This window comes from Microtus oregoni, unplaced genomic scaffold (assembly GCF_018167655.1).
Source record: "Microtus oregoni isolate MIOR12 unplaced genomic scaffold, Mior012 000009F_ref0000495, whole genome shotgun sequence".
In the NCBI taxonomy this organism is placed as follows: Eukaryota; Metazoa; Chordata; class Mammalia; order Rodentia; family Cricetidae; genus Microtus; species Microtus oregoni.
The window spans coordinates 52803645-52815726 of NW_024543068.1; the positions used below are offsets into that span (position 1 = coordinate 52803645).

At 38.8% G+C, this 12082-nt stretch overlaps 1 protein-coding gene across 5 annotated transcripts in view; it reads right to left on the minus strand.

Annotated features, from left to right (window-relative positions):
• The window catches only part of Crppa (CDP-L-ribitol pyrophosphorylase A), a 260261-nt gene that overhangs the window by 136682 nt on the left and 111497 nt on the right, over positions 1 to 12082 (minus strand). For 4 of the 5 annotated variants that reach the window (XM_041658392.1, XM_041658391.1, XM_041658389.1 and 1 more), the window contains 2 exons: positions 3341 to 3433; positions 2811 to 2903 (listed from right to left, as the gene is read on the minus strand). In XM_041658392.1, the coding sequence (XP_041514326.1) occupies positions 2811 to 2903; positions 3341 to 3433 (186 nt within the window). The remainder of the gene's footprint in view (positions 1 to 2810; positions 2904 to 3340; positions 3434 to 12082) is intronic. The other variant, XM_041658390.1, reaches the window with a different exon arrangement.

Below are 12082 nucleotides of genomic sequence, written 5' to 3' on the forward strand. Positions count from 1 at the left end.
ATCATAATTTCACTTGGTTTTTAGATGACTCTTCTGGGGAGAATCAAATTAGGAGTTTCTAGCCACTGTACAACTCATTGAAAACTAAAATTTCCTGTAAGCATTTACAGTTTGGACAGAACAAGTAGAATAGTCGCATGATTACAGTGCTTGGAGCTGAGGAGTTCAAGGTCATTTCTAGCAACACAGTGAGAGGCAAGCCTGGGTGATATGAAGTCATGTATCAATAAAACATACATTTTATATCTACTGAACCATACTTGTTCAATATAAAAATACATAATTATCATATATAATTTTAGAACATATTTGTGATGGATAAAGAATACTATGTAAAAAACAACCAGGTATCTTTTTGTCTAGTCTTAGAATTTGTAATCATTTAACTATAACCTCATTAAAAATTAAAACAAAACCATATTTTGTATTGATTCCTCAGCAAAGTTAATTTAGAAGAAGCAAAATGGACAGAATAGCCTCTGAGACCTCTAATACACACAGTTAATATATATATTATATAAATATAAGTTATATATAGCATATATAAATATATGTGCATATAACAAATATAAATGTAATTCATGTTTATAATATAAACTCCCATACTACATGCATGTATATGTATTTACATACATTTCCTTCAATGTTTAGTATAAAAGCTATCTAGACTTAAAGGCATTTTATTGAATTTTACAATTATAGTATTTCCATACTTCTCCTAACTTGGAGAATAAACAGCTAAATTTTCATTTACTGAGCAATGACCTTGAGTGCCTTTGGCCTAATGTGACTAATATGGCTTTAATAACTGTGAGATCAGAAATGATGTAATGAAGCTGAGATGCTGAATTTAGAAAAGGAAGCAATCTACTGGAAGGACCGGGGAGAAACATGGAAAACATGACCAGAACCTGGAAACCAGGTCAGAGTGATGGAAGTAAATTTTGAATTTTTCTATCCAGACTGGAAAGATGTGGGCCCAGAGAAGTAGCAAGGCGATGCCACCATTGCAGGCTTGCCAAGAATCTCATGATGGACTGAAAGTTATTCTGCTTTGGGATAATGGTCTTGTACCTTATAAAGATTTGTCACTTATATTGGTTTAACAAAATGTTGATTGGCCAGTAGCCAGGCAAGAAGTATAGGCAGGTATACAAGAACAGTAGAATTCTGGGAAGAGAAAAAGCTCAGTCTGCAGTTGTCACCCAGACACAGAGGAAGCAAGATGAGAATACCTCTATGATAAAAGGTACTAGCCACATTGTTTTCATAGACAAGAATTATTGATTAATGTAAGATGTAAGAGTTACTTAATATGAAAGCCAGAGCTACTAGGTCAACCAGTTAATAATTAATATAGACCTCTGTTTGTGTCTTTGGGACTGAATAGCTGCAGGACTGGGTGGGACCAAAAATTCTGTCAACAAGTTTCTGCCTTCATTCATGCTAATCTGTACAATGTAAGAGTTACTGTCTTCAATTTTACACTCAGGAAAATCAACCTCAAAGTTAACTGTCTTGGGACAGGAACCAGGAAAAGGTCTCTTCTCACTAAACTGCATGGCCCCTTTAGCATCTCACCTAAAGATCAAATGAAGATCTTTATGCCAACAATTCTGGTAAGAGGAACAGAGGGCTCAACCCAGGATGTGAAATATGTCCTTCATTCCTCAAAGTCTTGTAGCCTTCCAGCATTGAATTAATTCTGAAAAGTTCAGTGATACTCTTTGTTACTTTGCAAAGCAGTCGTGATGGGTTTCCATCAGAGCTGAACCCCTAGAACATATCTTTAGAGCACATAATCAAATATATTTAGTAGCCAGTGAATGAACTAATCCTACTCATCCCAACTTGTTCTTACTTTAATTGCTCATGTTGGAGTTATATTTAATATGAAGCATTATCTTTATTTTGCATTAATTATCTTACCTATAACAGAAATTAAGCTCCTATAGTATAGAATATGCTTGAAGTTCAGGAACAGGCAGTGACATTTCTGAGAATGTTTTGAAGCCGTCCCACAGGGTAAAAAAAAGTTGCAGATTTCAGGCTGTGTTTCTCAGCTAGTTAGACCAGCATGGATTCTAATCTTCTCCTCACTGACTTTGCTCTCTGTTATCTTTCTCTGATACAGAGTGTGGCAAACTAACCAAGTGAATTCTTCATCAACATATTCTTTTAGTTATTTACAAATATGTGTAGCAAAAATACATAAACACACATATATACATGTATGTGTATATGGTGTGTTTGTGTATGCATATGAATGTGTGTGTGTGTGTGTGTGTGTTATGTGTATCTCCAAAAATGTCCAGACCATTCTTCTAGGTGTTTTCTCTTCAATCACTCACCATCCTACTTAGTCTTTGCACAGCACAGAGAAGCCAAAAAGACTTTCTTTAATGTTGTTTCTTTAAACCTTTGGATTTCCTCGGCTGTGAAGTCTGTTATGTTGACATACCACCCTGAATAAAGCTCTCATAGACATTAACTTTACAACCAGTCAGCTTGGTCATATATTTTGTTATGTTGGTGAGAATAAAGAAACTGATCGCTAGAAGAATCAACTGGTTTTCCAATGTCATTGAGCCACATGATCACAACTACAAAGGCAGAAGTCAGCAGAAAAGTCAGCCTAAGAACCTTGGAGTTTCTTCTGCATGTTGATGTACACACTCAATTGAACCAGTTTTTTGTTTTATTGTTTTTTTTTTTGTTTTTTGTTTTTTGTTTTTTTTTTTTTTTTTTTGCACAGAAACAAGAAGGAAGCAGAGGTTCAATGAGAGGGGAAAAAATGTTTACTCACTTACCAAAACAACAACTACAGGATACAAAAGAGGAAGGCCACTCTCTTCAAGGGTACTCAAGAATTTCTGGATCTCTTGAAAATCAGAGGACACAACCTTGAAGACAACAAAATAAGAGAAAGTGAAGGAAGTTCTTAGAGAATGGAAGTTGACTCACAGGGGTATGAACTTAAATCATAGCCAACGTACTTATCGGAAATAACCACTAAGCCACTTTAAAGGACAACCATCGTTTATGCATACAAAGATTTGAGCTACTTTCTGAATTTAACTTATGTCATAATATCTGCTTTATATATAGAAAAATTAAAAATACTGTATAGAAGCAATACTGGCATCATACTAGGAATTGAGTTCAGAAAAGAATGTTTCCCTATTTGAAATGGAAAGATGGACACTTTTAAAGCACAGAGTGAGGAGCCAACTAATCTCTCAATCTTCTGTTGCACATGGAAGGGTCAAGAAGGTCCATTCTCTCTGACACTGTTTTCTCGGGTCTCAAATGCTTCCAACTGTTTGTGTTTAATACTTACATTCACACAGATGAAGCTATAGCACTGGTCTGTGGGGAACTTCTGAACGTTACCGCCTGTGTGATCCAGAACTGTGGATGTGACATTAACACACTAGGAGAAAACACATCAGAAGACATTTACAATCTGGACAGACAGACAGAGCAACATGAATGTAAGTGACCTTACGACAAAGCCACAGACTGATCTAAACTCATGGATCCTTGCAGATTCTACAGGAATAGATCCAGGCTGAACTCTATCAAATCACCACAAGAAGGGTATTTCAATTAACTGTGAACTATGTATATTATATTAAAAAATAAATATGTAGGAAACTGTTTTAATGCGCAATGAAAGTTATGCCTTTGCTTCTGCAGACTCACTTAGGTTTTAGGAATTAAGACTAGAGATGTCAGTCTCTCAGAACACAGTCCCCAAACATTCCTGATTCATAAAGATCTGTCTCCGTGTGACTGAAGGCTATGCAGATTTGTCAGCATCCATTGCTTAAAGTTAGAGTTTCTTAATTTCAGGAATGCGTTGCATTTTCTTTAAGTCCAGTAATCTAGCCCGCAATTCAGCTCTATAGTGGTAGGTCTTGAATTGTTTTGAAAATATATGTGTTCAGCTATTTGATAAATTTAAAACTCCAACTAACTACAGCACCATTCACCAGATAAGATACATATATGCAAAGAGTATTTCATAAAGGCTACAAAACATAAGTGCTATGTATACGAACATGAACACCAATTAAACTATATATCTTTTCTTCTGAAAACCAAGATTCTTAACAAGTATTTCCAGGTAAGGGCAATTATTTTTGGTCCTACATCTTCCTTTTCAACTGGAAATAATATCTTTCATTCTTGCATAAAGAAACTTGACTTAACCTAAAAATGGCACGGGTATTTTTGATATCCTTAGTATACAAGGAGCGTGTCTGCTGACATGACCAGGCTGTGTCTGAGTACTGCTGTGACATCACTCAGGATTCTCTACATTCCCACTCTCCGGCACAGCAAAGGGAACAGTCTGTGGCTAGAAAAACTTTCTTTCTCTAAATATTTTGGCTAAAAAACCTTTAATTACTTAAAACAAATTTCCAAGACATTCAAAAAATTAAGGAAGTTTAACAAAAATTAAAGGTTTTCCTTATTGCATAAAGACTATTCGGGAAGTGGCTACTAGCCATCTCCAGTGAGATCCACACCTAAAAGTTTTGGGGCCGGAACACCGGGCGGCGGAAGGCGGCCGGCACACCGGGCAGCGGAAGGCAGCCGGAGGACGCCCAGCGCAGCCGGCGGAGACCCACTGGGACAGGCTGGAACCGGCTGGGACCGGAGCAGCAGCAGAGGACACAGGCTGCTGGCGGCAGGAACCTTCCCAGCAGCAGAAGCAGGCTGCAGGGACCGCGGGCAACACCGAGAACAGATCGCCCCACTACAATTAAACCAAAGAGGTAGGCATTCGGTTGGGGAGGTCCTTGGCAAAGGAGGAGCCGGGTCCTATTCCTGAAGACCCTTCTGAGGGGTGAAAGGGATCTTGGCCCCCCGGCAGGAACCAGGAAACAGAGCAAGGGCATTTTGTAAGAGGAGCCCCTGGCCAGCAGGGAAACCTGAATCAGTTTTAACAGACCCATTAGATAGCATCGATAGGAGGAGATGGGCAGGCGCCAAGGAAAGAATTCACCCAATAATCTGAAAAACAACATGACAACACCAAAACCCAATGATCTTACAACAGAAGGTCTCCAACACCCTAACACAGAAGAAGTGGAAAAAATTGACTTTATGAAAGCAGTGGAGTCCCTTAAACAACATGTGAAAAATGCCATTATAGAAATGGATGAGAAGTATAAACAAAAATTTGAAGAAATGAGTAAATACGTAAATAATACCCTGGGAAACCAAGAAAGAATGATCAAACAGGTAATGGAAACAGTTCAAGAATTGAAAATTGAAATGGAAGCAAGGAAGAAAACACAAACTGAGGACCAGCTGGATATGGAAAATCTAGGTCAACGAGCAGAGCCTACAGAAACAAGCATAATCAATAGAATACAAGAAATAGAAGAAAGAATCTCAGATTCTGAGGACACCATAGAGAAAATAAACGCTCTGATCAAAGAAAACTGCAAAGCCAACAAATTCTCATCACAAAACATTCAGGAATTGTGGGACACAATAAAAAGACCAAATCTAAGAATAATAGGAATAGAAGAAGGAGAAGAGTCACAGCTCAAAGGCCCAGAAAATATTTTGAACAAAATTATGGAAGAAAACTTTCCCAACATAAAGAAAGATATTCCTTTGAATATTCAAGAAGCATACAGAACACGAAACAGACTGGATCAAAGGAAAACATCCCCTCGCCATATAATAATCAAAACACAAAATATACAGGTTGAGGAAAGAATACTAAGAGCTGCAAAAGAAAAAGGCCAAGTAACTTATAAAGGGAAACCGATCAGACTTACACCTGATTTCTCTATGGAAACAATGAAAGCCAGAAGGTCCTGGATAGAAGTACTGCAGAAGCTAAGAGACCATGGATGCAAGCCCAGACTACTATACCCAGCCAAGCTTTCGTTCACTATAAATGGAGAAATCAAGACATTCCAGGATAAGAACAAATTTAAACAATACATAGCCACGAATCCAGCCCTACAGAAAGTAATAGAAGGAAAACCGCAACCCAAGGAATCCAACATTGCCAACACTGCCTACAATAACTCAGGCATCTAGCGACCCTTCACTAGCACAACTCAAAGAAGGGAGACACACAAATTCTACTTCCAAAAACAACAAGAATATCCGGCATGAACAACCACTGGTCATTAATATCACTTAATATTAATGGTCTCAATTCACCTATAAAAAGGCACAGGCTAAGAGATTGGATACGAAAACAGGATCCAACATTCTGCTGTTTGCAAGAAACACATCTCAACCACAAAGACAGGCATCTACTCAGAGTAAAGTGTTGGGAAAAGGTCTTTCAAGCAAATGGTCCTAAGAAAAAAGCAGGTGTGGCCATATTAATTTCTAACAAAACTGACTTCAAACTAAAATCAATCAGAAGAGATTGAGATGGACACTTTATACTCATAACAGGAAAAATTTGTCAGGATGACGTCTCAATCCTGAATATTTACGCCCCTAATATAAAAGCACCCACGTATGTAAAAGAAATATTACTAAAACTCAAGGCAGACATCAAACCACACACACTAGTAGTAGGAGACTTCAATACACCTCTCTCAGCAATGGACAGGTCAATCAGACAGAATCCTAATAGAGAAGTAAGAGAACTACTGGAGGTAATGAAGCAAATGGACTTAACAGACATCTATAGAACATTCCAACCAAATAGGAAAGAATATACCTTCTTCTCTGCAGCCCATGGAACCTTCTCAAAAATTGACCACATACTTGGAAACAAAGGAAACCTCCACAGATACAAAAAAATATCAGTGTCCACCTGTGTCTTATCAGATCACCACGGATTAAAGTTAGAATTCAACAACAATCCTACCCCCAGAAAGCCAACAAACTCATGGAAACTGAACAGTCAACTACTGAACCACACCTCGGTCAAGGAAGAAATCAAGAAAGAAATTAAAGTCTTCCTTGAATTTAATGAAAATAAAGGGACAACATACTCAAATCTATGGGACACTATGAAAGCAGTGCTAAGAGGAAAGTTCATAGCACTAAGTGCCCACTTAAAGAAAACAGAGAAAGCATACATCAGAGACTTAACAGCACACCTGAAAGCTTTAGAAAAAAAAAGAAGCAGACACGCCCAGGAGGAGTAGAAGACTGGAAATAATCAAACTGAGGGCGGAAATCAACAAAATAGAAAGGCAGAAAACAGTCCAAAGAATCAATGAAACAAAAAGTTGGTTCTTGGAAAATCAACAAGATCGACAAACCCCTATCCAAACTAATTAAATGACAGAGAAAGAACACGCAAATAAATAAGATCAGAAATGAAAAGGGGGACATAACCACAGACACAGAGGAAATTCAGAAACTAATTAGATCTTACTACAAAAGCCTGTATGCCACAAAACTAGAAAATGGAAAAGAAATGGACATGTTTTTAGATAAGTGCCACATACCAAAGCTAAACCAAAACCAGGTGAACGATCTAAATAGACCTGTTAGTCGCAAAGAACTAGAAACCGTTATCAAAAATCTACCTTCCAAAAAAAGCCCAGGACCAGATGGTTTCAATGCAGAATTCTACCAGAACTTCCAAGAAGACCTAATACCTATACTCCTTAATGTATTTCACAATATAGAAACAGAAGAGTCATTGCCAAATTCCTTTTATGAAGCTACAGTTACCCTGATACCAAAACCACACAAAGACCCAACCAAGAAAGAAAATTACAGGCCTATCTCACTCATGAATATCGACGCAAAAATTCTCAATAAAATGCTGGCAAACCGAATCCAAGAACACATTAGAAAAATTATCCATTATGATCAAGTAGGCTTCATCCCAGAGATGCAGGGCTGGTTCAACATACGCAAATCTATCAATGTAATCCAGCATATAAATCAACTGAAAGAAAAAAACCATATGATCATTTCATTAGATGCTGAAAAAGCATTTGACAAAATTCAACACCCCTTTATGATAAAAGTCTTGGAGAGATTAGGGATACAAGGGTCATACCTAAATATAATAAAAGCTATTTACAGCAAGCCGTCAGCTAACATTAAATTAAATGGAGAAAAACTCAAAGCCATCCCACTAAAATCAGGAACACGACAAGGCTGTCCACTCTCACCATACCTCTTCAATATAGTGCTTGAAGTTCTAGCAATAGCAATAAGACAACATAAAGGGATCAAGGGGATTCGTATCGGAAAAGAAGAAGTTAAGCTCTCGTTATTTGCAGATGATATGATAGTATACATAAGCGACCCCAAAAACTCTACCAAAGAACTCCTACAGCTGATAAACACCTTTAGTAATGTGGCAGGATACAAGATCAACTCCAAAAAATCAGTGGCCTTCCTATACACTAAGGATAAGGAAACAGAGAGGGAAATTAGAGAAGCATCACCTTTCACGATAGCCACAAATAGCATAAAATATCTTGGGGTAACTCTGACCAAGGATGTGAAAGATCTATTTGACAAGAACTTTAAGTCTCTGAAGAAAGAAATTGAAGAGGACACCAGAAAATGGAAAGATCTCCCTTGCTCCTGGATTGGGAGGATCAACATAGTAAAAATGGCAATTCTACCAAAAGCAATCTATAGATTCAATGCAATTCCCATCAAAATCCCATCAAAATTCTTCACAGATCTGGAGAAGACAATAATCAACTTTATATGGAAAAACAAAAAACCCAGGATAGCCAAAACAATCTTATACAACAAAGGAGCGTCTGGAGGCATTACCATCCCTGACTTCAAACTCTACTACAGAGCTACAGTATTGAAAACAGCTTGGTATTGGCATAAAAACAGAGAAGTCGACCAATGGAATCGAATAGAAGACCCTGACATTAACCCACAAACCTATGAACACCTGATTTTCGATAAAGGAGCTAAAAGTATACAATGGAAAAAAGAGAGCATCTTCAACAAATTGTGCTGGCAAAACTGGATGTCAACCTGTAGAAGAATGAAAATAGATCCATATCTATCACCGTGCACAAAACTCAAGTCCAAATGGATTAAAGACCTCAATATCAGTCTGAACACACTGAACCTGATAGAAGAGAAAGTGGGAAGTACTCTACAACACATGGGCACAGGAGACCACTTCTTACATAGAACCCCAGCAGCACAGACATTAAGGACCTCATTGAATAAATGGGACCTCCTGAGACTGAGAAGCTTCTGTAAAGCAAAGGACACTGTCGCTAAGACACAAAGGCAACCCACTAACTGGGAGAAGATCTTCACCAACCCCGCAACTGACAAAGGTCTGATCTCCAAAATATACAAAGAACTCAAGAAACTAGACCGTAAAAGGCTAACCAACCAAATTATAAAATGGGGCATTGAGCTGAACAGAGAATTCTCAACAGAAGAACTTCAAATGGCCAAAAGACACTTAAGGTTATGCTCAACTTCCTTAGCGATCAGGGAAATGCAAATCAAGGCAACTTTAAGATACCATCTTACACATGTCAGAATGGCTAAAATCAAAAACACCAATGATAGCCTTTGCTGGAGAGGTTGTGGAGAAAGGGGTACACTCATCCATTGCTTGTGGGAATGCAAACTTGTGCAACCACTATGGAAAGCAGTATGGCGGTTTCTCAGGAAATTCGGGATCAACTTACCCCTGGACCCAGCAATACCACTCTTGGGAATATACCCAAGAGAGGCCTTATCATACAACAAAAGTATATGCTCTACGATGTTCATAGCAGCATTATTTGTGATAGCCAGAACCTGGAAACAACCTAGATGCCCTTCAATGGAAGAATGGATGAAGAAAGTATGGAATATATACATATTAGAGTACTACTCAGCAGTAAGAAACAAGGACTTCTTGAATTTAGCATACAAATGGATGGAAATAGAAAACACTATCCTGAGTGAGGTAAACCAGACCCAAAAAGAGGAACATGGGATGTATTCACTCATATTTGGTTTCTAGCCATAAACCAAGGACATTGAGCCTATAATTAGTGATCCTAGAGAAGCTAATTAAGGAGAACCCAAAGAAAAACATATAGGCATCCTCCTGAATATTAACCTTCAGCAAGCGTTGAAAGGAGACAGAGACAGAGACCCACATTGGAGCACAGGACTGAAATCTCAAGGTCCAAATCAGGAGCAGAAGGAGAGAGAGCACGAGCAAGGAACTCAGGACCGTGAGGGGTGCACCCACACACTGAGACAATGGGGATGTTCTACTGGGAACTCACCAAGACCAGCTGGCCTGGGTCTGGAAAAGCCTGGGATAAAACCGGACTCTCTGAACATAGCGGACAATGAGGACTACTGAGAACTCAAGAATAATGGCAATGGGTTTCTGATCCTACTGCACGTACTGGCTTTGTGGGAGCCTAGGCAGTTTGGATGCTCAACTTACTAGACCTGGATAGAGGTGGGGGTTCCTTGGACTTCCCACAGGACAGGGAACCCTGATTGCTTTTCAGGCTGGGGGGGGGCTTAATTGGGAGAGGGGGAGGGAAATGGGAGGTGGTGGCGGGGAAGAGACAGAAATCTTTAATAAATAAATAAATTTAAAAAGAAAAAAAATTAAAAAAAAAGACTATTCCGTAAAGATTTGCCATGACCTAAATGTACGCATGTGCACAGTGGAAACACGGTGTGAAGCATGGGTACTTGAGAAGAAGATGAGGAGTCAGAGAGTTTCCCTCCAACCAGAGTCAGGGCTCACCCAAGTCTGGACGGCTTTACCTCCAGTCTCCTGAGGTTTCTGAGAAGTCAACCCACTGTTTTCAGAACACTGGTTGAGTCATTGGAACATCAGAACCTGCCAATATCCCATCCCTCCCATTCACCCTGCAGGCCTAGGTTGGGTGTAAGCGAGGGAGTGCCGGAGACAGGTACTCCCCTTCCAGTCTGAGGAAATGTTAATCATTATAAATGCTTTATATTCCTTGTTTGGCCACTCAGCCTTGAGTCCTCCCTATGGAATTCCTGCACGTGAATCAGTTTTTCAGCTACTCTTTAAGAGCCTGGAGTCTGGAGCTCAGCTCCCTAGCTTTCAATCTATCTCTGGAACCTTCTTTCCATGTGAATTTTGTAAGAACTTACTGTGTCTTGTGGCTTGATTGATTAATTGGTAAAATAAATACCTGATAGAATTCATAAGGTCAGCTAATAAATGAGAAATAAGAACTGCTACTTTTAATCTAAATGTCTTTCTCAAAATCCGAGAAACAATGCACCTGGTAGAAAATCAATTCCAGTATAGTGAGATCATAAATATACCAGACTGCCATGCTGATGTCTGCTAGTTTATATAAACTAAAGCCCCCATTCATGAATGCTGAGCTGCTGGGTGATGCCAGTGTCCCTTGGCAAGACCCAGACCCTTGCCAGTTGACCACACCCAAAGATTTGCCATTTGTTAACAGCAACCATCTCCATAGTTTAAGTGGTATTTAAAGGATGATGCCATTATAGCTCTTGTGCACAACCAAGAGAATGCCATTATAGTTCTTGTGCACAACCAGAATAAAGTCATTATAGTGCTTGTATACAACCAGGATAATACCATTACAGTTCTCGTGAAAAAAGCTACTTTTTCTTAAATGTATATTCTTCTTGGTTGAGAAGTAGATTTGTTTATATAAAAAATTCCCCATGTCAAAAACTTTCCATTATAAGATATGTATTAGCAACCTGCTAAATAGGTAGTATTTAGTGTATAGGCCCAAACTATTTGCAAACATTAAAGATAGATTACATTTGCAAAAAATAAGTAAAAACATGAAAACATAAGTATATGCCACAAATATCTAACTGTTACTATCTCAGAGTGTTATATGAATTATGCACAGGTGAATGTGTGCTCAGGTGTGCACGTATGTGCACAGATATGAGCGCCAGAGGATGATCTCAGGTATAATTCCTTAGGTATTCTCCACTTTCTAAAAGACAATGTCTCTTACTCGCCACGACTAACTAAGCAGCTTATGCTGATGGCCAGCAAATCCCAGGGATGGTCCCGTCGCTACCTTCCAAGTATTGGGACTGCAAGCATGCATCACCACACTCGTTTATTTACATGGGTTCTGGGGAACCA